The sequence below is a fragment of the Festucalex cinctus genome, chromosome 18 (assembly GCF_051991245.1).
Source record: "Festucalex cinctus isolate MCC-2025b chromosome 18, RoL_Fcin_1.0, whole genome shotgun sequence".
NCBI classification, from domain to species: domain Eukaryota; kingdom Metazoa; phylum Chordata; class Actinopteri; order Syngnathiformes; family Syngnathidae; genus Festucalex; species Festucalex cinctus.
Genome location: NC_135428.1, coordinates 18,907,538 through 18,934,898, shown reverse-complemented (window position 1 = coordinate 18,934,898; position 27,361 = coordinate 18,907,538). Strand labels below are relative to the sequence as shown.

General features: G+C 38.4%; 1 protein-coding gene across 9 annotated transcripts in view; it reads left to right on the top strand.

Annotated features, from left to right (window-relative positions):
* Positions 1-27,361, top strand: part of LOC144006024 (homeobox protein PKNOX2-like) — a 128,667-nt gene that overhangs the window by 97,607 nt on the left and 3,699 nt on the right. For all 9 annotated transcript variants that reach the window (XM_077504635.1, XM_077504637.1, XM_077504636.1 and 6 more), the window contains 7 exons: positions 4,299-4,470; positions 18,141-18,326; positions 18,445-18,580; positions 21,911-22,008; positions 22,658-22,777; positions 22,873-22,949; positions 26,178-26,356. In XM_077504635.1, coding sequence (XP_077360761.1) covers positions 4,299-4,470; positions 18,141-18,326; positions 18,445-18,580; positions 21,911-22,008; positions 22,658-22,777; positions 22,873-22,949; positions 26,178-26,356 — 968 coding nt within the window. The remainder of the gene's footprint in view (positions 1-4,298; positions 4,471-18,140; positions 18,327-18,444; positions 18,581-21,910; positions 22,009-22,657; positions 22,778-22,872; positions 22,950-26,177; positions 26,357-27,361) is intronic.

Here is a 27,361-nt window from a genome sequence, read left to right as displayed (position 1 = left end):
AGCCGACACAAACACACACATACATACTCGGGGAGCGGAGCCGGCGGCGGGCCCGAGCCGCCAGCCTATAACAACGGGAAACACGACAAACATGACGGGACATTTACGCAGGCATCACAAAGATTTAGATTTATCAAATTCAACTAGAAGTGGGAAAACAACGGTCCAACCAACTATTTCATCCTCATTTACAGTGAAACTTCCACACACTTCAGCTCGCGCGAAACGCCAGATCCATAGGTCTATTTATAGCAGCAGACCTGCAGCCTTGGAAAACGCTGGATTCAAACATTTAATTAGTGTACTTGAACCACGCTACAGTATGCCCAGCAACTGTAAATGTTGGGATATAGTTTGTTCAGGCTGTATTTGTTCCATGACTTTGGATACAATATATTTTTTGTTGTTGTTGCACATTGCACATTATTTTAAGAGGAACGCACAGCACACTGTTGTAACCAAAAACAGTCAATAGATGGCAGGCACCCACTGTGACTTTTTGTTTTTGTTTTTTTATTTTTTATTTTACACTTCAGTAAGAACAAGACGGTTAACTTTATATTGTAAATAAATTCTTTGAATTTGATCATTCCTGCCTAATGTCAATTATCATATATTACATAAATTTACACAAAAATAATATGGAAATTGCATCACCTATATGTAGCCGATCTTTTGAAATAAGATTTACTGTACAATGAATAGAACCAATGATCATAGACTAGCCTTAGCCTACAGAAGCATATGCCTCTGTGTTATAAAGTGGGGGAGCGGAAAAAAAAAAAAAAATCGAAAAAAAAATCGAATCGTGACCCCAAAATCGAAATTTAAATCGAATCGTGGAGTTGGCGAATCGTGACACCCCTAATATATATATATATATATATATATATATATATATATATATATATCCATATATATATATATACATACATACATATATATATATATATATATATATATATATATATATATATATATATATATATATATATATATATCGTGTGGCAGTAAAAGAGTTAAGAGTAAAATTTACCCTAAATTTAATGTGTGGATGGGATCTGCAAATGTAACGCAGGCTGTGATTGCCGTGGATGCCCGGTGTTTTTTCTGAAGTGCCAAACCATTTGCCACAGCAGTCAGTGCAGATGAGAAACAGAGCGATTTGATATATGAATACACTGCGACCAGATCCGTCTCCAGCTTTCAGGTGTTCCTGACCTGCGACATGAACTGCTGCTCCAAAAATTAAAGAAACAAAGTGTTCCCTTAATTGTTGTGATGGGTTTTTTTTTTTTTTTTTTTTTTGGTTTTTTAGCAATACATATATACATAGCATACAGGATTGTTAGAAGAAAATTAGAATATTGTGATAAAGTCCTTTACTTTCTGTAATGCAATTAAAAAAAAAAAAGTCATACATTCTGGATTCATTACAAATCAACTGAAATATTGCAAGCCTTTTATTATTTTAATCTTGCTGATTATGGCTTACAGCTTAAACAAAACTAAAATATCCTATCTCAAAATATTACAATATTATGCAAAAAGTATACTAGTAGGCCAGTCAACTAATCACTTGAATCATCAAATTAACTCGAAACACCTGCAAGTGTTTCCAAGTGAATCCAGAATGTATAACATTTTTGCTTTTTTAAATGCATTACAGAAAATAAAGGACTTTATCACAATATTCTAATGTTCTGAGACAGTCCTGTATACACTGCTGAGAACAATTAAGGGAACAGTTTGTTACTTCAATTTTTTTTTAGCTATATATAGTTATAGTTCATATTCCTAGGTTTCTTAATAGCATATTCACAATGTGCTTTTGTCAAAAATGCCCTGTGGCTCAAGATTTTTATTTAATTATTTTTTTGCCTCACTGAAAGGTAGCTTTTGTTTGGCGGGGCGGTCCAGCCTCATGCACATGAACAACTCAGCTTTGAGTGTGACAGTGTGGCTTATTTGTGACTTTGTTGTCATTTAATGAGTGCCCAGACACCTCTTGGGGGAAAAAAAAAAAAGAGAGAAAGAAAAGAAAATCTAGTAACCTGCACTGTGGTCATTCGAGACTTAATTATTGAGTAGCATTCCGAGCTAAAGATATTCCCTCTTAGCGTGATTGTGCGAAGCCGCCCCTGATTCTCCTTGCCAAGATGCCAAATTACACTTGTCAATTTCACATGTATGTGAATTTGGTGCATGCAGAGGCCACATTGCAAAAAAACCCCAAAAAACATTGCCCATCGTCACAGTTTGGCAAAATTCAGAAAGTCTTGCTAACAGGCATTTTCAGAAATAGTTAGCTTATAAAATATTGACTTGGATGCATAAATTCACACTTCATTGGTAAACATGTACTATCAAGAATAGCAATTAAAGAGTCACTTTTCCCATAATATGTTCTCTTTAAGATTCGACTTAGCTTGGAAAGGCTTTTATTATTTGCCACATACTTCACATTTCACCGGCCATTTGCATCTCAAATTATCCATTGCTTGGTAGTTTCTGTCTGCAAGGACTGCATACCACCTCCACTTTGTAGAACGATGAATGACTGGTACAATGTCGACATACCCGGCCAGAATTTCAAATGCTTGTATCATTCTTGAAGAAAATATGAGTTATCAAGCAAGACAATTTTATTTTATTTAAAACAAAATATAAGACATTATTTTTCCATGCTGGTGAAGTTTGTGGTCCACTCAGGAGTGTCCTGGTCTATGCCACCAATTTTATTTAGTCTGGATTTAGTATTTTATTTAGGGTTTACTGTATTTAGTCTGTACTACAACAATCTTACTTTTCAAAAGGTGTGTACCAATGTTGTGCACGGGTATATGGAGAGCACCAGAACTGATTTTTTTTTTTTTTAGATCATCCTTAGTTCCTGTGTAATACCAGGCTCATTTGTCTTCACCCCTCCCTCAAGTAGACATTAAACAGACAAGACAGAGGCTCTTACTGTGCATGTAAGCGTCCTGCTTACTATGCTGGCCACGTCTGACTGAAGGAGTAACATTAAATTGGGATCAGGCAGATTAGAGTATAATATAGAGGACTATTAGAGGATGCAAATGAGAGTCACAGGTTAGTCTGTTGAGGGGCCGAGCGATGCAGGTGGGGTTCTCTGCAAGTCAAGACAACTGGGTGTTCCCAATTCATATGCAATGTATACATATTTTACATTAGAAAAACAGACATTTTTGTGTTTCTTGGGTATAGGTTTGGCATATTGCTGGCCTCGGACCAAAAACTTTGTAGGGTAACCAAAATCGTCACATTTCAGGAGACCCCACAAAACGGCATTTTGTTCAACCATTAACATTGTATCATCAAAGAGAGCAAGCCATCTTCAACACATTAGACTGGTCAATAATTCATAAAAATAACTCCCACGCATGTGGACTGACCCAAAGCATAGATAAAAAAATAAAAAATAAATAATTTGCCAAATTGTGACTTAGGAGCTTTTCGGCCCGACGCGAGTCACAACGGTTTTGTACTTAATTCCCCCAATTATACATAGGCTGCAATTACTAAATTAATCGTTTCATGATTATTTTGACAATAAATCCATAAATTGGATTAAAAATCCATTAATTTCCATCCCTTTATTAAAAAACAGGACATTGTTTCAAATTGACAGTCCACAAAATTCACAAATTCATTATGATTCAGTTACTGGTTTGGTCCATAATAAAATTGGCTAAAATTTTGATCATCATATTCCAAAGTAATAGAAAGAGTTTTATTTATATGCAGCACAAAAATAATCATCATGCTTTCATGGGACTACAGAAATCGGAGAATATTTACTGTTGAAGCTGAAGTTATGAGGATTTTGACTATTTGAAATGGAAAATCAGCTATTTAAATGATAGTTGATAAAAATAATTATCAATTAAATGAACAATTGAATAGTTGCCGATTAATCGAGTAATCATTTCACCTCCAATATATCTTCCACCTCTAATATGGTAGACAGCTTTTTATACTCTCTCTCTGTCTCTCTCTGTCTCTGTCTCTGTCTCTGTCTCTCTCTCTCTCTCTCTCTCTCTCTCTCTCTCTCTCTCTCTCTCTCTCTCTCTCTCTCTCTCTCTCTCTCTCTCTCTCTCTCTGTCTCTGGTTGGTATAACAAAGTATTTGGGAACAAATATCAATACTACTCTGAAACTTATCCCTTATCCGTATCTATGTCACTTTCCAATCCAAATTCTATTATAATTCTATCAATAACATAATGTGAATCAGTTTAACTATTGGGTGGCCCTTCTCTCTTTCTTTCTCCGTAGACATCCGTTGTTCCCCCTGCTGGCGTTGTTGTTTGAGAAATGTGAGCAGGCTACACAGGGATCTGAGTGCATCACATCCGCCAGCTTTGATGTCGACATTGAAAACTTTGTTCACCAGCAGGAGAGGGATCATAAGCCTTTCTTCAGTGAAGATCCAGAGCTGGACAACTTGGTGAGTTAACTGGTTTCACAAATAACTCATCATAATTAATAATAGAACAATGACATTCATTACTTAGATGGGCTGGTTCATAAGAATAGTGGTTCATCTGGTCCACTGCACAGAGTATGAGTAGCAATATATGCAAATAAATGTTTTTGTTTGAAGACCCTCGTTTAACACTAGCACTACTAGAATTCTAAAACAACTAGATCTCCCACGGCAGTCATTTTGACGGCTTGCGCTCTCGCCTAATAATAATAATATTAATCACCTAATATGGTTATTACTCGCTGTTTTGAGTAGCTAATACAGCCCCTCTCTTGCTTTTCTGTGGAAAACGGGTGTATTAATTTCGATTAGCAGTCTTGTACTGCCTTTTACGTCATGACTCCATCACATCTAGGAGCAAATTTTTTACTAAAAGATTTTACTTGACCTTGAGCTGCGTCGGTACACGGCTCCTTTTAGTGGAGGTGGGCTGGTCTTGTTTGGACTTGTTGTCTGAAACTGCCGAGCGATCCAGCGACCACTTATCGTAATTCATCAGACTCACTGTCAGCTTCCCAGAATGTAGCTGTGTAAAGTCTTGTCACTCGTTTAGTTTGTTTTTTATTCAACATGGCGATCTAGCTTGTATCCAAAACCAAATGCCTCCGCCTTGAATGGTAGTTGCTGTCATGACTAGGGTCACGCAAGGGTTATGTTTGGGTCATGACCGTGAGGTCAAGTTGTCTGTTTTGAACTGATGTAATCAGCATCTAGCTTCAACCGGTAATATGCTATGTGATGTCAGGAATCTTTAATATCTTTTTCTAGTCAACAGCCAATCAGATAATTCCATGTCAGTCCTGTTACCCACATTTCTAGCCACAACCAATCAGATTGATTCACTGTCTATTAGGGGTGTCACGATTCGCCAACTCCACGATTCGATTTAAATTTCGATTTTGGGGTCACGATTCGATTTTTTTTTCGATTTTTTTTTTTTTTTTTTTTTCCCGCTCCCCCACTTTATAACACAGAGGCATATGCTTCTGTAGGCTAAGGCTAGTCTATGATCATTGGTTCTATTCATTGTACAGTAAATCTTATTTCAAAAGATCGGCTACATATAGGTGATGCAATTTCCATATTATTTTTGTGTAAATTTATGTAATATATGATAATTGACATTAGGCAGGAATGATCAAATTCAAAGAATTTATTTACAATATAAAGTTAACCGTCTTGTTCTTACTGAAGTGTAAAATAAAAAATAAACTAGAGCTGCGAGCAGCTATAAAGGGCCCTCGCAACCCGGGCCACGTTGGGGTATATGCAAGTCGGGGGACTTGCACATTGGGGTACTGTTAAATAGATAAGGACCATGGAAAATAGAAATGCATTTGCCGTGCCTTGTGTGTAAAAAGGTGCAGTAAAAGGCCAAAAATGATGCACAATTCCCAAAATAAATTCAAAAGTGTGGACTTTCTGATGTGTGTGCAAAGTTTCATGAAAAGTCGCTCGTTTGATATTCAAAACCAGCATCTGTTCATTTGAAAACATTGCATGGCACAGAGATGGTGTGTGATCAAATAAAAAGCTTTTTGATGACTCTTAATGTGGTGTCGCTGTGCAACACATATGTATTCATGACATAGTGAAGTATTGTGACAGTTTTGTAGGGTCCAGCAAACAGTAAATGTGTGACAGTTATTCAAGAAAAAATGTAGCTTTGAAGCAGGCTAACCAATGACATCATCTAAAGGGGAAAAAAGCACATGAGCAAGCATAGGTATAAGTAGAGGAGAAAAAGAGATGAAAGAAGTGCGAGAGATGGAACAGGAGAGGAATGCAGCTGTTTATGTATAGCTGTTGTAACAGGACAGATTAAATAACACTTTAACCTGGGGTTAACAGCGCCCTAGGACAGATAAACTCTTTAGTGTAAAAGTTTTCTGGGACAGATGAATCCCTTGGGGTCAAAGAGTTTGGGTTAGCACATAGTCTGTCTTAGGATAATGTAACCTCCATGGATGAATTAGTCCTAGGACGCTTTGACCTGCGGGCTAAAACTTCAGGGGGGTTAACCTGTCCTGTTATATTGTGATCATCGTCTTCGTGCATGTCCTCAGTGGCTTCTTCTGTCTGTGTGGCAGCATTTGATACATCTGTAGAACAAAAAAGAATGAAGAATCATGTTAGATCTGTGAAGTTTGGTTGTCTTAGGTGTAGTTTACAGAACAGTCGTGTGCATATTTTTAGCATGGTAGTGTCTTAATACAAATGCATATTATGTAATGCACTGTATATGGATATTACAGACGTAATATTTGACGGTGATCTTATATTCATAGTTTTTGCCCGTTAATAAATAATATAGCTAGTAAGTAATAAGACACGCAAAAATGGTATAGTTGAATCCTCTGGGTCAAAAAGCAATGTTTTAGGATTGTGTGATGAAATGATGAATAAAAGTAAGGATACGACAGGTACATAAATGGTTATGTAAGTGTAACGTGTTGGTGCAAAACGTTGTGGTCGTGTTGCATGTTACTCAATGGCTGTGTGTGTCAAAACGAGTTTATTTGAAAGAATATACAAATATATACACACGGACATATATATTTATACAGTATAACAGTACCGCATGTATTGGTTTTAAGGAAAGAGTTGAAAAGCAGTGTTCAGAAAAAAGCATAAGACGCACAAAGTACCATTTCACTACATGTAATAAGTTGTCAAGTAGACATGTGAATTAAGTGGTTAAGATAGTGGCTACTGTGCAAGTAAGCTTCAATTGTTTCTAAAAGGTTAGCATATGTGTTCTACATGATATCAATGGCTAGACGTGCTCGTGGAGAAACATTACAAACAGAAAAACACACTAAAGGTGCCTTTAACAAACCTGTTAATAAATGAGAGCTTAATACATATATGTATGGCATACTGTATATGATTGAGAAAGTTGTCCTGTTTAGTTTATGTATTGTATACTTACGGAAAAAAGTTGGCAATCTTTGCGTATGGAGATGATTAGAGGGTCTTTATCAAAAGAGAATTTGCTTGGTGATTTGTTCATGTTCTGTAGAAAAGCAAAGGAGTAGAAATAAATACAGTATCATACTTCATAAACATACAAGAAATTTGTAGCTGTATTAACCATTGTTGGTATTTGAAGTGATAATTTAGGAATAGAAGTGTAGTGATTGCAGAATTTATAGAGTGCTTACCTTGTATGACTTTGTAGATGGAAATGTCTTTTGTTGAAAGAGCTCTTTGTTGTCTACTATATATGCAAGGACAAGCATAAGTAGGTGTGGTTATGAAGTACTTGACCATTGAAATAAAGCAGTGGTATCAAATGTATGGACCGTGGTTTGGCTCAGGCCTGCAAAGGGGTTTAATGTGGCACAAGAGATAATCTTGTAAGGTACAAAAAATAATAATAATATAATAGGTATGCCTCTGAGTTTTCACAAATCTAGGTCAAGTCAAGTCATCTTTAGTTATTTCGCGCTTGAATCATCCAATCGGAAATGCTCCATAAAAAATGTATAGAGGGTGCGATTTATTGCAAATTGCACAAGAAATCTCTAAAAATTCATGTTAATGACAAGTCTGATGTGTGTGCAAAGTTTCACGAGTTTTCACACATGTATAGATAAAAAAAAACAAAGCAGCACTTTACTTGGCAACCAATGCATCGCTATAGCAGCAGCGTGCGACAAAATAAAAAACTTTAGATAAATTTGCATCTTAAACATCTTAAGATGAAACACACCAAGTTTGAACACGGTCGGATGAATTTTGTAGGAGGAGTTAAAATATGACCCCTAAAAAAGGCCACAAAAAAAGGCTACAAATCCCATCATAAATCAAAATGGCGGACTTCCTGTTTGGTTTAGCACATGGTTCCAAGAGACTTTTTTGTACATCGTGGGCTCTTATGTATGCCTCTAAATGATCATAGCGCTAGGTGAAACGTACAACCGGGAATGCTTCGTTAAAGAGGAGTTTTTTTAGCTCAAAATGTGATGCACGGCCCCTACGGGACTTCCTGTTGGGTTTAGCACATGGCACCAAGAGACTTTTTTTGTACATCGTGGGCTGTTACATTTGTCTCCAAATTTTCGTAGCTCTAGCTGCTTCGTACAACTGGGAATGCTTCATTAAGAAGTAATTTTTTCCTTTGCAAACTGTGCATGCCACGGCAACAGCGTGCGACAAAATAAAAAGCTTTCAATAACTTTTCATCTTCAACATCTTAAGATGAATCACACCAAGTTTGGAGATGATCGGATAAACTCTGTAGGAGGAGTTCGTTAAAATAAGACCCCTATGAAATGGCCCAAAAAATGGCAACACGTTCCAAAGTAAATCAAAATGGCGGACTTCCTGTTCGGTTTAGCATATGGTTCAAAAAGAGTTTTTTGTACCTTGAGGGCTGTTACATATGTCTTCAAATATTGGTAACTCTAGGTGAAATGTACAGCCGGGAATGCTTCATTAAGTTAGAATTTTGAAACACAAAATTTGATGCCTCGCCTCTGGCGGACTTCCTGTTAGGTTTAGCATATGGCACCAACAGGCTTTTTTGTAGATCATAGTCTGTTACATATGTGTACCAATTTTCGTAGCTCTAGATTAAACGTACCACCGGCAATGCTTCGTTAAGTAAGAATTTTGAAACTGTAAATTTGATGCCCCGCCACCGTCATATAGTATGTCAAAAACTTTAGATTTTTTACCATGATGTTGTCCCAGGTGTTGAGATGGTACAGCCCAAGTTTGAAGTCAATCGGGTTAACCGTGTAGGAGAAGCGGGCAAAAGTATGACCCCTGTAAATGTGCAAAAATGGGCCAAAATTGGACGTTCAAATACTCATACCTCACTTCCTGTCTATTTTAGGGTACACATATCAAAGAGGTTTTTGTTCATCTGGATGTGCTACAGGTGCCACACAATTTTCGTAGCCATAGGACAATCGTAGCGGGACAGGGATCCGTTAAACCTATGTAGGTGGCGCTACAGAGCCATTTTTCTGTTATCATGTATGGCGACTTTAAAATATCAAATTTTTCGCCAGACCCGATCTGCGTGTAAAGTTTGGTGAGTTTTCGTTCATGTTTAGTGCCTCAAAAATGTGGTTGTTTGCGGAAAAGAATAATAACAAAGAAAAAGAAGAAGAAGAATAATAACTAGAGCTGCGAGCAGCTATAAAGGGCCCTCGCAACCCGTGCCACGTTGGGGTATTTGCACGTCGGGGTACTGGCACGTTGGGGTACTGTCAAATAGGACAAGGACCATCTAAAATGTTTTTGACAAGCCTTGTGTGTGCAAAGTTTAATCAAAACGCAAAATATGGTGCGCAATTCCCAAAATAAATTCAAAATGGCGGACTTCCTTTTAGGTTTAGCATACGGCTACAGAATACTTTTTGTAGGTCTTAAGCTAATAGGTATGCCTCCCAGTTTTCACAAATCTAGGTCAAGTCATCTTTAGTTGTGTATCGCTTGAATCATACAATTGGAAATGCTCCATAAAAATGCATAGAGGGCGCTATTGAGCACAACGTTGGGTTACTTGCACGTCAGGGTACTGGCACGTTGGGGTACTGTTACATGGAACAAGGACCATTTAAAATGTTAGTTTTTTCCATGCCTTGTCTGTGCAAAGTTTAATGAAGAAGGCCAAAAATTATGTATAATTCCCAAAATAAAATCAAAATAGCGGACTTCCTCTTTGGTTTGGCAAATGGCTACATAATACTTTTTTGTAGGTCTAGCATAATCATACAATCGGAAATGCTTCATAAAAAGGTCTAGAGGGCGCTATTTATTTCAAATTGCACAATAAATCTCTGAAAATTCATGTTCATGACAAGTCTGATGTGTTTGCAAAGTTCCATGAGTTTTCATGTGTATAAAAAAAAAAAGCAGCACTTGACAAACAATGCATTGCTATGGCAACAGCGTGTTACAAAATAAAAAACTTTCGATTACTTTGCATCTTAAACATCTTAAGATGAAACACACCAAGTTTGAAGACAGTCGGATAAATTTTGTAGGAGGGGTTCGTTAAAATATGACCCCTGAAAGTTTTTCCTTGCCCGGTTGGAGGGTTATATCAGGGGATGTCGCAACTTGTTTGTGGTTAAGTGCTACAGAAGTAAATGTGTCTTAACAACCTCATGATTGAATGTGTTTTCAATTCTCTAGGATGTGATTGGATTGTATCAATTAAATGTTCTTATAACTGATTCAGTGAGTAGTAAAAATAGTGTGTCAAGTATAATGACATGAAATATAAGGAATACAAAAAACAAAACAAGAACCCTCTAAATTACACATTTTGTTCCAGGCTTTATGTGCGTGCATAGTTTGAGTATACACCTAGGTTTAGGCCAGGAGTGTTCAAACCTTTTGCAAAGAGGGCCGGGTATGGTAAGGTGAGAATGTGTGGGGCCTAATCAACCATTTAGTTTAGCCTGACATAATTTTTTTTACATGCATATGTAAATATATATATGTGGACAAATGTGTACATATGTCTACAAATTTTTGTAGCTCGAGCTGCTTCGTCCAACTGGGAACGCTGCATTAAGAAGGATTTTTTTTTCCTTTGCCAACAGTGCATGCCACGACAACAGCGTGCGACGAAATAAAAAGCTTTCAATAACTTTTCATCGTCAACATCTTAAGATGAATCACACCAAGTTTGAAGATGATCGGATAAACTCTGTAGGAGGAGTTCGTTAAAATAAGACCCCTATGAAATGGCCAAAAAAATGGCAACATGTTCCAAAGTAAATCAAAATGGCAGACTTCCTGTTAGGTTTAGCATATGGTTCAAAAAGAGTTTTTTGTACCTCGAGGGCTGTTACATATGTCTTCAAATTTTGGTCACTCTAGGTGAAACGTACAGCCGGAAATGCTTCATTAAGTAAAAATTTTGAAATGCAAAATTTGATGCCCTGCCTCTGGCGGACTTCCTGTTAGGTTTAGCATATGGCACCAACAGGCTTTTTTGTAGATCATAGTCTGTTACATATGTGTACCAATTTTCGTAGCTCTAGATTAAACGTATAACCGGCAATACTTCAGATGAAACATGCCAAAGAATGAAGACAATCTGATAAGTTTTGTAGAAAATATGAGGCCTATAAAAGGCCCCCAAAAAATGGCTACAAATAGCAAAGTAAATCAAAATGCCGGACTTCCTGTTTGGCTTAGCATATGGTTCTAAAAGACTTTTTTGTACATCGTGGGCTCTTATGTATGCCTCCAAATTATCATAGCGCTAGGTGAAAGGTACAACCGGGAATGCTTCGTTAAAGAGGAGTTTTTTAGCTCAAAAAGTGATGCCCGGCCCTTGCGGGACTTCCTGTTGGGTTTAGCACAAAGCAGCAAGAGACTTTTTTTGTACATCGTGGGCTGTTACATATGTCTACAAATTTTCGTAGCTCTAGCTGCTTCGTACAACTGAGAATTCTCCATTAAGAAGAATTTTTTTCCTTTGCAAACAAGTGCATGCCACGACAACAGCGTGCAGCGAAATAAAAAGCTTTCAATAACTTTTCATCTTCAACATCTTAAGATGAATCACACCAAGTTTGAAGATGATCGGATAAACTCTGTAAGAGGAGTTCGTTAAAATAGGACCCCTATGAAATGGCCAAAAAAATGGGAACACGTTCCAAAGTAAATCAAAATGGTGGACTTTCTGTTAGGTTTAGCATATGGTTCAAAAAGAGTTTTTTGTACCTTGAGGGCTGTTACATATGTCTTTAAATTTTGGTAACTCTAGGTGAAACGTACAGCCGGGAATGCTTCATTAAGTAAGAATTTTGAAACTCCAAATTTGATGCCCCGCCTCTGGCGGACTTCCTGTTGGGTTTAGCATATGGCACCAACAGACTTTTTTGTAGGTCATAGTCTGTTACATATGTGTACCAATTTTCGTAGCTCTAGGTTAAACATACAACCGGCAATACTACGTTTAGTAAGAGTTTTGAAACTCTAAATTTGATGCCCCACCGCCGTCATATAGTATGTCGAAAACTTTAGATTTTTTACCATGGTGTTGTCCCAGGTCTTGAGATGGTACATCCCAAGTTTGAAGTCAATTGGATTAACCGTGTAGGAGAAGCAGGCAAAAGTATGACCCCTGTAAATGTGCAAAAATTGGCCAAAATTGGACATTTAAATACTCATATCTCACTTCCTGTCTATTTTAGGGTACACACATCAAAGAGGTTTTTGTTCATCTGGATGTGCTACAGGTGCCACACAATTTTCATAGCCGTCGGACAATCGTAGCGGGCCAGGGATCTGTTTAACCTATGTAGGTGGCGCTATGGAGCCATTTTTCTGTTATCACCTATGGCGACTTTAAAATATCAAATTTTTCGCCAGGCCTGACGTGTGTGTAAAGTTTGGTGAGTTTTCGTTCACGTTTAGTGTCTCAAAAATGTGATTGTTTGCGGAAAAGAATAATAACAAATAAAAAGAAGAAGAATAACTAGAGCTGCGAGCAGCTATAAAGGGCCCTCGCAACCCGGACCACGTTGGGGTACTTGCACGTCGGGGTACTGGCACGTTGGGGTACTGTCAAATAGGACAAGGACCATCTAAAATGTTTTTGACAAGCCTTGTATGTGCAAAGTTTAATCAAAACGCAAAATATGGTGTGCAATTCCCAAAATAAATTCAAAATGGCGGACTTCCTTTTAGGTTTAGCATACGGCTACAGAATACTTTTTGTAGGTCTTAAGCTAATAGGTATGCCTCCCAGTTTTCACAAATCTAGGTCAAGTCATCTTTAGTTGTGTATCGCTTGAATCATACAATTGGAAATGCTCCATAAAAATGCATAGGGGGCGCTATTGAGCACAACGTTGGGTTACTTGCACGTCAGGGTACTGGCACGTTGGGGTACTGTTACATGGAACAAGGACCATTTAAAATGTTAGTTTTTTCCATGCCTTGTCTGTGCAAAGTTTAAAGAAAGAGGCCAAAAATGATGTATAATTCCCAAAATAAAATCAAAATAGCGGACTTCCTCTTTGGTTTGGCAAATGGCTACATAATACTTTTTTGTAGGTATTAGGCTGATAGGGGTCTGTCCTAATTTTCACAAATCTAGCAGAATCATACAATCGGAAATACTTCATAAAAATGTCTAGAGGGCGCTATTTATTGCAAATTGCACAATAAATCTCTAAAAATTCATGTTCATGACAAGTCTGATGTGTTTGCAAAGTTTCATAAGTTTTCACACATGTATAGATAAAAAAACAAAGCAGCACTTCACTTGGCAAACTGCATCGCTATAGCAGCAGCGTGCGACAAAATAAAAAACTTTTGATAACTTTGCATCTTAAACATCTTAAGATGAAACACACCAAGTTTGAAGACGGTCGGATGAACTTTGTACGAGGAGTTCGTTAAAATATGACAACTGAAAAAGGCCACAAAAAATGGCAACAAATCCCATCGTAAATCAAAATGGCAGACTTCCTGTTTGGTTTATCACATGGTTCCAAGAGACTTTTTTGTACATCGTGGGCTCTTATGTATGCCTGCAAATTATCATCGCGCTAGGTGAAACGTACAACCGGGAATGCTTCGTTAAAGAGGAGTTTTCTAGCTCAAAATGTGATGCCCGGCCCCTGGGGGACTTCCTGTTGGGTTTAGCACATGGCACCAAGAGACTTTTTTGTACACTGTGGGCTGTTACATATGTCTACAATTTTTTGTAGCTCTAGCTACTTCGTACAACTGGGAATGCTTCAGTAAGAGGGATTTTTTTCCTTTGCAAAAAGTGCATGCCACGACAACAGCGTGCGACGAAATAAAGAGCTTTCAATAACTTTTCATCCTCAACATCTTAAGATGAGTCACACCAAGTTTGAAGATGATCGGATAAACTCTGTAGGAGGAGTTCGTTAAAATATGACCCCTATGAAATGGCCCAAAAAATGGCAACACATTCCAAAGTAAATAAAAATGGCGGACATCCTGTTAGGTTTAGCATATGGTTCAAAAAGAGTTTTTTGTACCTCGAGGGCTGTTATATACCTCTACAAATTTTGGTAACTCTAGGTGAAACGTACAGCCGGGTATGCTTTGTTAAAGAGGAGTTTTTTAGCTTAAAATGTGATGCCCGGCCCCTGGGGGACTTCCTGTTGGGTTTAGCACAGGGCACCAAGAGACTTTTTTGTACATCTTGGGCTGTTACATATGTCTACAAATTTTCGTAGCTCTAGCTGCTTCGTACAACTGGCAATGCTTCTTTCAGGATATTTTTTTTCCTTTGCAAACAGTGCATGCCATGACAACAGCGTGCGACGAAATACAAAGCTTTCAATAAATTTTCATCTTCAACATCTTAAGATGAATCACACCAAGTTTGAAGATGATCGGATAAACACTGTAGGAGGAGTTCGTTAAAATAAGACCCCAATGAAATGGCCAAAAAAATGGCAACACGTTCCAAAATAAATCAAAATGGCGGACTTCCTGTGAGGTTTAGCATATGGTTCAAAAAGAGTTTTTTGTAGGTCATAGCCTGTTACATATGTGTACAAATTTTCGTAGCTCTAGATTAAACGTACAACCGGCAATGCTTCATGAAGTAAGAATTTTTAAACTCTAAATTTGATGCGTCGCCGACGTCATATAGTATATCAAAAACTTTAGATTTTTTACAATGATGTTGTCCCAGGTGTTGAGATGGTCCATCCCAAGTTTGAAGTTAATCGGGTTAACCGTGTAGGAGAAGCGGGCAAAAGTATGACCCCTGTAAATGTGCAAAACTGGGCCAAAATTGGACAGTCAGATGATCATACCTCACTTTCTGTCTATTTTAGGGTACACACATCAAAGAGGTTTTTGTTCATCTGGATGTGCTACGGGTGCCACACAATTTTCGTCGCCATAGGACAATCGTAGCGGGACAGGGATCCGTTTAACCTATGTAGGTGGCGCTATGGAGCCATTTTTCTGTTATCATGTATGGCGACTTTAAAATATCAAATTTTTCGCCAGGCCTGATGTGCGTGTAAAGTTTGGTGAGTTTTCGTTCACGTTTAGCGTCTCAAAAATGCGATTGTTTGCGGAGAAGAATAATAATAAGAATAATAATAATAAGAAGAATTCCTACAAAAACAATAGGGCCTCGCAGCGGCACCGCCGCCGCCGCTGCTCGGGCCCTAATAAGAATTCCTTCAGGAACAATAGGGACCTCGCAGCGGTCGCTGCTCGGGCCCTAAAAAACCAAAACAAAAAGTCACAGTGGGTGCCTGCCATCTATTGACTGTTTTTGGTTACAACAGTGTGCTGTGCGTTCCTCTTAAAATAATGTGCAATGTGCAACAACAACAAAAAATATATTGTATCCAAAGTCATGGAACAAATACAGCCTGAACAAACTATATCCCAACATTTACAGTTGCTGGGCAGACTGTAGCGTGGTTCAAGTACACTAATTGAATGTATGAATCCAGCGTTTTCCAAGGCTGCAGGTCTGCTGCTATAAATAGACCTATGGATCTGGCGTTTCGCGCGAGCTGAAGTGTGTGGAAGTTTCACTGTAAATGAGGATGAAATAGTTGGTTGGACCGTTGTTTTCCCACTTCTAGTTGAATTTGATAAATCTAAATCTTTGTGATGCCTGCGTAAATGTCCCGTCATGTTTGTCGTGTTTCCCGTTGTGACGGCTGGCGGCTCGGGCCCGCCGCCGGCTCCGCTCCCCTAGTATGTATGTGTGTGTTTGTGTCGGCTGGTGCCCGTATAATGGTACTTCAGTTTGAATGCGCCAGCGCGACACTCTGATTGGAGGACTGTGCCAGCGCGACACTCCGATTGGACGACTGTGCCAGCGCGACACTCCGATTGGACGACTGTGCCAGCGCGACGCTATTGTGTATCCGTGTATTATACCCCTATTGGTTATTGTTGTTTCTCCTCCGTTCTGTCAGTTCTGTCAAATGCGGTTATTATTTGTTCACCTTCCACTTTCACTCCCTTGTCAAACCCCTGCCTGAAATTTCAATTAAAACTACTCAGATGTTAAAGTCGACCCGTGTTTATCTACTCTATATTTTCTGTTATTGTGTTACTTCCCTTCCCCTTGACGAGCCGGGCGTAACACCGTGGCCGAGTACAGTACGCACACATAGCATATCTTGCAACTGTGGTCTTTTTATCGACAACGTGAACGTTGTCGACATAACTCACCGGGAACGCAAAATGTTTCCAAACTGGTGACGAGAGAAGCGGGAGCGGCTTGAAGCACCATTGCTGTGTCTGTCCGCGCTTGCCATCATGACTGCAGGAGAAGTCAGCTAACAAGTGCCGTTAGCTAGTAGCTGAATGGCTGCGTCTCATTTGCTTTCCTGGGAGGTGGCGGTGGCGGCGGTGGCGGCGGGCGCGGGGGGGGGGGGCATCGAATCGTGTGTCCTCTCTTCTATTTCGATGCTCGAAATCGTGACGTAATTTCGATCGATTTCGATAAAAAATCGAAATCGTGACACCCTTACTGTCTATATATGCCTGACTGAGAAGTGTGTTTTGTCGTCTGATTATTTTGTTTTGCCTGGAACATTATTGATCTATGTAAACAGTAACAACAAATAGTGACGAGGACTGTCTACTCCGCACAAAAAACTACATTCGTTGGGTGGCAGTGGTGGCCCAGCGCGGTGGTTCTGCTGGTGAGAAGTTTATCACTATCTCATGTATCAGCTTCACCGGTCCGTTCAAATATGTCAAAGTGGTCCATGGTGCAAAAACAACAGACCGCTGCCCTAAAGTGTGTTGGGCAATTTATTTTTCACTGATTTTGAAAAGAAATAGTCAAACGCCAGGCCAATCTATGGCGATACAATTAGTTTTTACTTTGAATATTAAGCTTCTAATAATTTATCAGTGGACACAATTTTCAAAATGGTAATGAGAATTGGACTCTTGTGGTTGAATTGTTGTTAATTATACGTTTTTTTTCTTTTCTACATTGAAACAAAGACAGATACAAAACGTAACACTTTAATGTTTAGGACAGCATGCCGATGAGGGCTGAACAGTCAATTAACCCTGCATCTGTGTGCTTTATGAGGCACAGGGTGCAGGCATCCCTCCCAGGGGCCACTCACTTTTTTCTCCTGGTGGTAATGTCACATTGGGACTGAACTGGTTGCGATGGAAACAGAAGTTACTGGGCCTGTTATTAGGCCCACTGCGTCTAATTAGATGAATTTTCTCCTCCTCAGTTAAGCACGTTTCTGTCCATTATGTTGACCTTAAGTGTCGATTTTGAAGAGGTTTATTGTAGGGTGTCTGACAAAGTGAAGAATACCAATGTCTTTGATGATTGGACAACTGCTGATGAGAAGAAAAGACGATTATATTTGATTGAGAACAGAAGCATTGGCTATGCAATCGTGGTTAAAAATGCATCTGCCTAACACTCGTTTATATCTCAAAAGGATGCATCTTTGGTTTTCTGAAGAAAGAGATGCCCATAGATGTGAAATATTATAGAAATTGTTTCCGTAAGCAGTGTACACAATTTTGAACAATAGATTGTTAACATGCTGCAATACTGGATCTAAAACCCTAAAGTGGGCAATCTAGGAGTGAGGCAAGTTTACCAAAGTTGTAGTTGGATTGTGATCATGTGCTTTTGTTAACTTCAGATAGTTAAAGCTATTCAAGTGTTGCGGATCCACTTACTGGAGCTCGAGAAGGTCAATGAACTCTGTAAGGATTTCTGCAACCGATACATCACCTGCCTCAAAACCAAGATGCACAGTGACAACCTTCTCCGTAACGACCTGGGGGGACCCTATTCTCCTACGCACACCAGTCTCAGCATGCAGCAGGTCAGTTTTACAGTTTGGTCAACTTCTCCCTAGATACATCATGTCACGACGTACATTACCACTGCTAGTTTGAGTTATTTTGGTCTTCATGGTATTGTGTTTCTGTATGATCCCCCAGGAACTAAATCAGACCTCCTCTCCATCCATGACCTCTGCGTCCAACCCTGTCAACCCTCCAGGGATTGTGACACCCAGTGGGGGTTTGCAACAGGGCAATGTTTCTATGACAAACATAAACTCTCAAGTGTTATCGGGTAAGAATTTGCGCATACACCTTGACCGCATTCTCGGGTATTATTATTAACGAACATTATTAACGAACGGGTCTATTTTAAATTATCTTCATACATAAGGTGCACTACGCAAATTATCTTGGTGAAGCACTATGTTAAGTAGCAACTTCTAACTCATTCAAACCTAAAAACGTATAAATACGTTTTTAATACTTTGTCCTTCATTCCCAAAAACGTTTTTATACATTTTATTTAATTATTTTTTATGCTAGCACATACAGAAGGACATGAAGAGGTTGCTTATTGCAATAGTAGTTATTACATAAAAAGTCCAGCAGGTGGCAGCAGAGTGTAAGAAATCAGCCAGGGCTCTTTTTGCCAGTGTTTTCAACAGGTTTGTGAATAATGATGAAACTAAGATGTCTTCTAATGTGAATTGCTACAAAACGGAAACAGATCAACTGTTTTTCCTGATGAAAGAAGAGAATCTAATATTTCATTTGGTAGGTTCCATGTAATAGAATAGAATATTCTGTGGACCTTGCAAAATCAGTCAAAATCCAGTAAAAAGCCGAGAGCGACGGGGGTTGCTTCAGTGAAAGTGGCTGGGAGTGAATGAGCTAATTATAGTGTATGCTTAGTTGCTAGAATTAGCACATTTATGCTAGGTTAAGACCAGTGTCGGTGTCAGATGTGATCGGGCTGCCAGATCGTATCGAGGTCACCTAACGAACACGTCCCGCCACAGGATTGGCTGAAAATTATCCAGTTGACGTCAAACATTGGAACGAAAATATTAAATATATAATTTAAATAACAAAATGTACAGACTGAAATTGTAAAAACGTAAATAAACCTAATAATATAAACGCAAAATATATTGAACAAATAATAAAACAGACTAAATGATAAATACACAAAATAATTGTCTCAGATATGACAAATATTTTCAGTCTAGACCAGGGGTGTCCAAACTTTTTCATTTGAGGGCCACATACAGAAAATCAGAAAGATGCAAGGGCCACATAATGTTATGAAGACAAATTATGTTTAGTCCTAAAAATTGTACAAATAATTTATTTGTGCTTTTGCATATTTAGAAAAATACTACAGTATATAAACCAATTTATTTGTAATATGGCAGTAAGGTTATTATAGTTTTGGAATTGTTTCATTTTAGTTAGTTTTTATTAGTTTTCAGGGTGGTTCTGTTAGTTTTTATTATTAGTTTAGTTCTTTAAAAAAAAATGCTGACTTTTAGTTTAGTTTGTTAGTTTCAGTCTTAGCATTATTATCGTTTTGTTTTTGTTTTTGTTTTTTAAATGTCTATTACTTGTGCGCAATATTTAAAAAACACCATGGGTGCAAAGTCATCTGAAGGTGCTTTTCTATTGGCTGCTGCTAGATGATGTTACTTCTGTGCAACATACTTTCAAACATCATTATTCCGGTTTATATAAAAATAAATGTACTAAAAATCACATTAAAAATCATCCCAAAAGGCTCATGCGGTAAATTAATTACCAAAGACTAAAACAAAGAACGTTTGCATTAATTAGAGTTAGTTTTGTAAACGTAAAATGTAATTTCAGTTAGTTTTTGTTTTTTTTGTTTTTTTAAAAAAAAGCATTTTCGTTTTTATTTTATTTCGGTAACAATATTGTTTTTTGAATTTTATTTTATTTTTTTTTCATTAGTTTTAGTTAACTAAAATAACCTTTAATGGCACCTGTTTTTCGATACCCTCCCTTCTTACTTTGACCATCTCCACACATTTTTGTTTATTGTTTATTGTTTATTTTATTTGAACTGAGTCAAATGTCATTTTCAGCATAAGTCGCGGGCCACTGAAAAATGGACGGTGGCCCGCAAATGGTCTCCCGGGCCATAGTTTGGACACAACTGGTTTAGATTGTTAATGTGTTCCTATTATCATTAAGACTTTTTTTTTGGTTGTGATTGATTTGTGAATAGCTAAAAAAGAAACCAAACCGAAGCTAACTTGGTTAGCGCTGCTGTACTAACGTCACCGGCAAGCGCAAAGGCGCTTCAATCTATTTTTTTTTCCCCACTCTTAAAGTATCATGCTTTTATATTTTTAGGTTTATTTACGTTTTTACAATTTTAGCCCATAAATTATTTTGAACAATTGTAAACGGATACTTTCCAGACAATCCTGTAGCATGACGTCATCTGCAGGCAACCCCGATACAATCTGGCAGCCTGATCATATCTGACACCGACACCGGACATGAAATATCGGCTACCGCCATGCAACTACACTGTGGTTTCTCCGAGAGGCGAAAAGAATATTCCGACAGACGAAAAAAATTGTTTGAACGTCGCTCGTGAATGTGGTGACCGCTGGTTGTGTTATTATTTTGGCTAATGCTAAATGCTTGGTTGACAGTTCAACAGCTGTAAACAAGCAATGCAATCACCATTATCCAACCTTTTTGGCTTGGTCCCAGCAGTTATTGGAAGCTGCCTGTGTCGTTTACCTCGCAGTTCCACATTGTAACGTTGGAGACCACGCACCTTGCGTTTGGTCTGACCACAGCATTAGGTTAGGACTATATTTTCCGTGATTTTTTGACATGGAAGAAGGATGTAGTTCTAGTTCCTGTAAGACAAAAATAGATGCCTGCTAGCGATTAGATGCAGTTTAGAATGAAAACATAATAGGAAGGAATTTGAATTAAAGATGACGACCAGCCACTCTACCACTGAGCCAAGCCAATGTGATAAATCTTCTCAAAGGAGTTTTTATTTCCCATATAACTCATCATATTGAATTGCCAATCATTTCTGAATGTTACTTTTACACTTTATCATTACCTTTCCATGTCCAAGTTTATTTTACAAAATTGAGATTATAAACGGCAATTAAAGATAGATAAAAAATAATAACTTGGTAGCCTAAATGATTATCAAATGGTTCGTGTTCACACATTCTGAGGTTTTCGAACATGAGGTTGAGTAACAGTAGTAATTATCCTTCACAGGGTGCATGGCTGACAGACCCTTATAATGTCAAGCGTGTAGAGTGAAATGTTAATCCTGCCCTCTGGAAATCTCTTTTAACCTCAAACAAATCAATGTGTCAGCTTTTGATCGCTAGACATTGAAGAGCTCAAGCAGACTGTGGTGCGTCTTTTGATCAAGTCTAATTAGCCCAGCAGCAAAAATCACTCCTTTTTATTTTTTTTAATTTTTTTTTTCCCCCACAACTTACTTCAACAGTTATTGCGCTTGGTTGTCGTGCTTTTATTTATTTACTTTTGTATACTTCTGTATGCTTAGTTGTGTTGTTGTCAGTCTGCTTACTCTGACAGTCATTTCTTATTTCAGGTGGAACCCTGTATCAACCGGTTGCCATGGTGACCTCACAAGGACAAGTGTTAACGCAGGCGCTACCTCCGGGAACCCTTCAAATCCAGAACTCACAGGTAAAGCATCACAACTGTGGGCTCTTATGCTCAACACATTTATTCCCTGAGTCACACTTGCTCAATCCCATGCTGATATACAGATGAAAAAGAACATTTATGAATGATAGGAAATCCAAGTAGAGCAGTGAGACTTTCTAAGATACATTCGACCCCTGTATACTCACACCACTTATATCCACAGTTTTTTTCTCCATTATTATTGTTTTTCAATTTTTCAATATTATTATTTCTTATTAATATCTTGAATGTTTATATCTACCTATCCTACCGCTACGATACATTATTCAGCTCTACAGCAAATATGACCAGCTATAGCAGGTGCCGTTTAAGAGTTCAAGATGGTAGGTTAGATTCCCATCATGGTGATTTTTTTTTAGATTTTAGTGGTAATAATAAATGAGACTTTTGTAGTGCTTTACAGAACACTTAAAGATGCTTTACAGGTCGAGGGAAGAAGTATTATTACTCAAATACAGTTACCATGGTAACACTTGAAGAGGTATTTCTGCCATTGTCAAAGAAAAAAAAACGATAACCGGTTGCCTCCTTGTGTTTCCGTGGTAACGTTAACTAAGCTTCAGCATCCACTTTGATGTCACCTTTCTCTTTACTAGATTTGTCAATTTTCCCTGACTGTTCTCCACAGTTGAATGTCGATCTATCAGCCCTATTGGACAGTGAAGACAAGAAGTCAAGGAATAAGAGGGGCGTCCTTCCCAAACAAGCCACTAACATCATGCGCTCGTGGCTCTTTCAGCATCTTATGGTAAGGCAGAAATGACAGCTATGTGAATTGCATGTACAATATTGTGTGTTAGGGAGGCAAAACAAAGTGACTGATGCTGTTCTGTTCTCCGTTAGCACCCGTACCCAACCGAAGATGAGAAAAGGCAAATTGCAGCACAAACAAGCTTGACGCTTTTGCAAGTGAATAACTGGTAAGACGTGTGCTGCTGTAGAAAAATATGACTTACCAAATGCTGCCACCTTCTGGACATGTCATATACTATTACAGTTAGTTGAAATTTCTATGCCTCTCAGTCAAGACCATCCATCCATCCATCCATCCATCCATTTTCTTGACCGCTTATTTCTCACAAGGGTCTCGGGGGGTGCTGGAGCCTATCTCAGCTGGATTTGGGCAGTAGGCGGGGGACACCCTGGACTGGTTGCCAGCCAATCGCAGGGTACACAGAGACGAAGAACCATCCACACTCACAAGCACACCTAGGGACAATTCAGAGCGCCCAATTAACCTGCCATGCATGTCTTTGGAATGTGGGAGGAGACCGGAGAACCCGGAGAAAACCCACGCAGGCAAGGGGAGAGCATGCAAACTCCACCCATGAAGGCCGGAGCCTGGACTCAAACCAGAATAAGTCAAGACTAGGATAACAAAAATTCTTGGACTTTTCATTATAGTTCATTTTTATTTCTTTTTTGCTTCTGTTTTATTTACTCGTAGAACAAATTTGTAGAACTAACTTATATTAATTAAATAATATACATGGAAATAAGGGGTGGCACAGTAGTTTAAGTGGTTACCACGTCCGCCTCCCAGTACTGAGGACTCCGGTTCGAGTCCAGGCTCCGGCCTTCCTGGGTGGAGTTTGCATGTTCTCCCCGTGCCCGCGTGGGTCTTCTCTGGGTACTCCGGTCTCCTCCCACATTCCAAAGACATGCATAGCAGGTTAATTGGGCGCTCTGAATTGTCCCTAGGTGTGCTTGTGAGTGTGGATGGTTCTTCGTCTCTGTGTACCCTGCGATTGGCTGGCAACCAGTCCAGGGTGTCCCCCGCCTACTGCCCAGAGCAAGCTGAGATAGGTGCCAGCACTCCTCGCTACCCTTGTGAGGAATAAGCGGTCAAGAAAATGGATGGATGGATAGAACTATAAGAACAACAATGAAAAACAAGATTAAAAAAATAAAAATATAGAAATAAATATAAAAATAAATGTGGGAATAAATACAAAAATAATCATATAAATAGAATTAAATATCAATCAAGACGTATCATATTTATTTCATATTTTATTTTTAGTGAGCATTCCTGAATGTGTGCCAGTGATTTATATTTAATTATAGTTGTATATTTTTGTATTATTTTCACATTTACTTTTATATTTATTTGTGCTTTTGTAAATCTTGTTTTTATTTTTGTATTTTTACTTTGGTTTTTACTATTGAATTATGTATTTTTTTTTTATCCATTTTGTTAATTTTTATTTATTTATTTATTTATTTATTTGTTTATTTATTTAGGTATTGTTGGTCCTCCATAAAAGAGGCAGCTTGATTTGATGGACAAAAGTTTTCACTTACTATGCTTGTTCTACACAGATGCCACCAGGTGGCAGACTGAACAACAAGCTGGGGAAGTGAAAATCATGATACTGTACATTGTAAATGACAAACTTACCATGCAAAATAAAAATCTAACAGTTAATGAGAATTAATTTTAAATATGACGTGAGTGAATGCATATCAGTAATATTCAGGGAAAGAATTAACAACACAACAACAACAACAACAACACCTCAAGGGTATTCTAACTCCTTCGAACTACACAAGGCTCGAAATAATGGGGTTTGCATAGAAGTTTGCAATTCTAAATTTGCATTTTGTGTCTCTTTAAATCACAATGAATGTCAAAACAGACAGCCAGTTTGAATATTGTTACACCTAAGTCACGGGAAACTATGAAAAAAGCATGTATAGTCTGAAATATTCAGTATATATTCACTACAGTGCTTCTCAATTATTTTCTGTCATGCCCCCCCTTGTGAGAAGAAAACATCCCCCCCCCCACACGACTATAAATGGTATCATTTGTCTATAAAATTGTTAAAAGCACACCTCTGCATAACACTCTCCTTATTAATGTATAAGAGAATAAAAAAAAGAAAGAAATATGATATGGACAAAGAATAGCTTTATTAACTGTAACAGAAAAGATTTACAATGCATCTGAAATTCAAAAATAAAATTTAATCCTTAATTAAACTATAAACATTTTTTGACTGACCATGTCAAACCATATGATACGGAAAAATAAAATTACATAAAATCAGTAAATAATAATGCATTCAAACTGATCACCAACATTAACTCAGGAGCACAATATTAAAAAAAAAAAAAATGTAACTTGCAAAACGAAAATATAAAATAATTTCTGCTGATATTTTTTAGTTTGTTTATTTTTGCTGTGTGCAAAGCGTACATGTGTGCACACCATGCACAGCAGTGCAAACAAAACCCCTACACCACCGAGCGAATGCTCCCTGCGCACACTCTGCCAATAATGAGAGCGCCACTGCCCCCTAATGTAGTGGAGGTGCAATTGCACTTTATTCTAGGACAGTAAAAAAATCCAAATAAAAAAATTTTAAAAAGCATGTTCCCCGAGGTCAAACGCGCCCCCCTCGATGGAGTCTCGCCCTCTGGGGCACTGCTATAATTAATGTGATTTGTTTTCACAATACAGTCCTGAGTAGCACTGAGCTTGGCTCAACCTCCAGCGTAGTTGACAAATAAATCTGAGTTTCAGTTTTGCTTTTAAATATGCAAAGGAATCCATTTTACAAATGTTTGCTAGTCTGTCATCTGTCATCGTGAATCGGCCTCATCACAATGTGTTGACAATGTGTTTTGATCAGGCGCAAAACGAAAATTTTGACTCACCAATTATGATGCAAAACTGCTTACTACTAGGGGTGCTCAGTCGGGATCAGTTTATCCGCAGAGGTCTAAAAAAAATCAACCAGTGTCGTTTCCTGCTGTGAAATGACTAGTAGGCTTTTCATTTCTATTTGATCATGTTACTTCACGTGCAGTTAAAATAACCTGTTGTATTGTTTAATGCCTTACAATCAAGGATAATTCAAGGTGTGTGGTGTTAGTGATCAGCCAGAAAAATTGTGATCAGATTACCTCTACTTATTTCGCATTGCCCTCTTCAGGCCCTCGTGTCGATATTGCATGTTCGTCCCACGCTTGAGTGGATTTTCCGCCTAATTTCATTGTTGGGTTAATTGAAGACTCTGAATTGGCCATAAGTGTGAATGTGACTGTAAATGTGTGCTGCGACCAGTTCACTCTCTAAACTAGCTCCCCATCCATTGTGCTTGTCCCCTCCATCAACTTCATTTTCCCTCTCCGTTTTTCAGGTTCATCAACGCTCGCCGGCGTATCCTGCAGCCGATGCTGGATGCCAGTAACCCTGACCCAGCTCCGAAAGCAAAGAAGATGAAGTCCCAGCATCGTCCCACGCAGCGTTTCTGGCCCGACTCTATTGTGGCTGGAGTTTTGCAAACACACAGATCTCAAACAGGAAACCATTCAGACGGTAATACCAAATACTTTCGATGTAATGTAAACACAATATACATAAATACAAAGCATGCATTTCAGCCCCGATATTATTTGTACCTTGGCTAGGTAAATGCTGAATTGGTATCCTGGGCTGAAAACTAAGAACATTTTTAGAACTTGACATTTTGAAAATTATTCATATTCCTGTCCTTATAGGCCAATTTTGAGGAAATATAATTGTCAACTACATACATCCATCCATCCATTTTCTTGACCGCCTATTCCTCACAAGGGTCGCGGGGGTTGCTGGCGCCTATCTCAGCTGGCTCTGGGCAGTAGGCAGGAGACACCCTGGACTGGTTGCCAGCCAATCGCAGTTGTCAACTACATTCTGTAGCATAATCTTAAAATCATAAAAGAATTCAAAGTAGTATATTTGGAAAAGGTTGTATGCCTTCGTTGAAAAAAGCTAATTTTACACATGGAATTTTTTGTCAAAGGGTTAAAAAAAAAAAAAAAGAGTGGGCATAATAATCAATGATGGTTCTATCAATTATGTGGAGGTGGTTTTTGCTTAATTGCATGTTGAAGCATTTATGGCAAAACGGAAAGTGGTATGCTGCAGAGAGCAGTGGCTTAATCAATTCAATATCAGTTAACTATTTTGTATTCTAAAGAAGTACAGTACATTACCCCATTAGATTTGGATTTAAAAAAAAATAAAAAATAAACCTATGTGTATAACACATTTTCCTGCCATGTAAAATTCATAGAAAACATCCATCCATCCATTTTCTTGACCGCTTATTCCTCACAAGGGTCGCAGGGGCTGCTGGCGCCTATCTCAGCTGGCTCTGGGCAGTAGGCGGGGGACACCCTGGACTGGTTGCCAACCAATCGCAGGGCACACAGAGACGAACAACCATCCACACTCACACGCACACCTAGGGACAATTCGGAGCGCCCAATTAACCTGCCATGCATGTCTTTGGAATGTGGGAGGAGACCGGAGTACCCGGAGAAGACCCACGCGGGCACG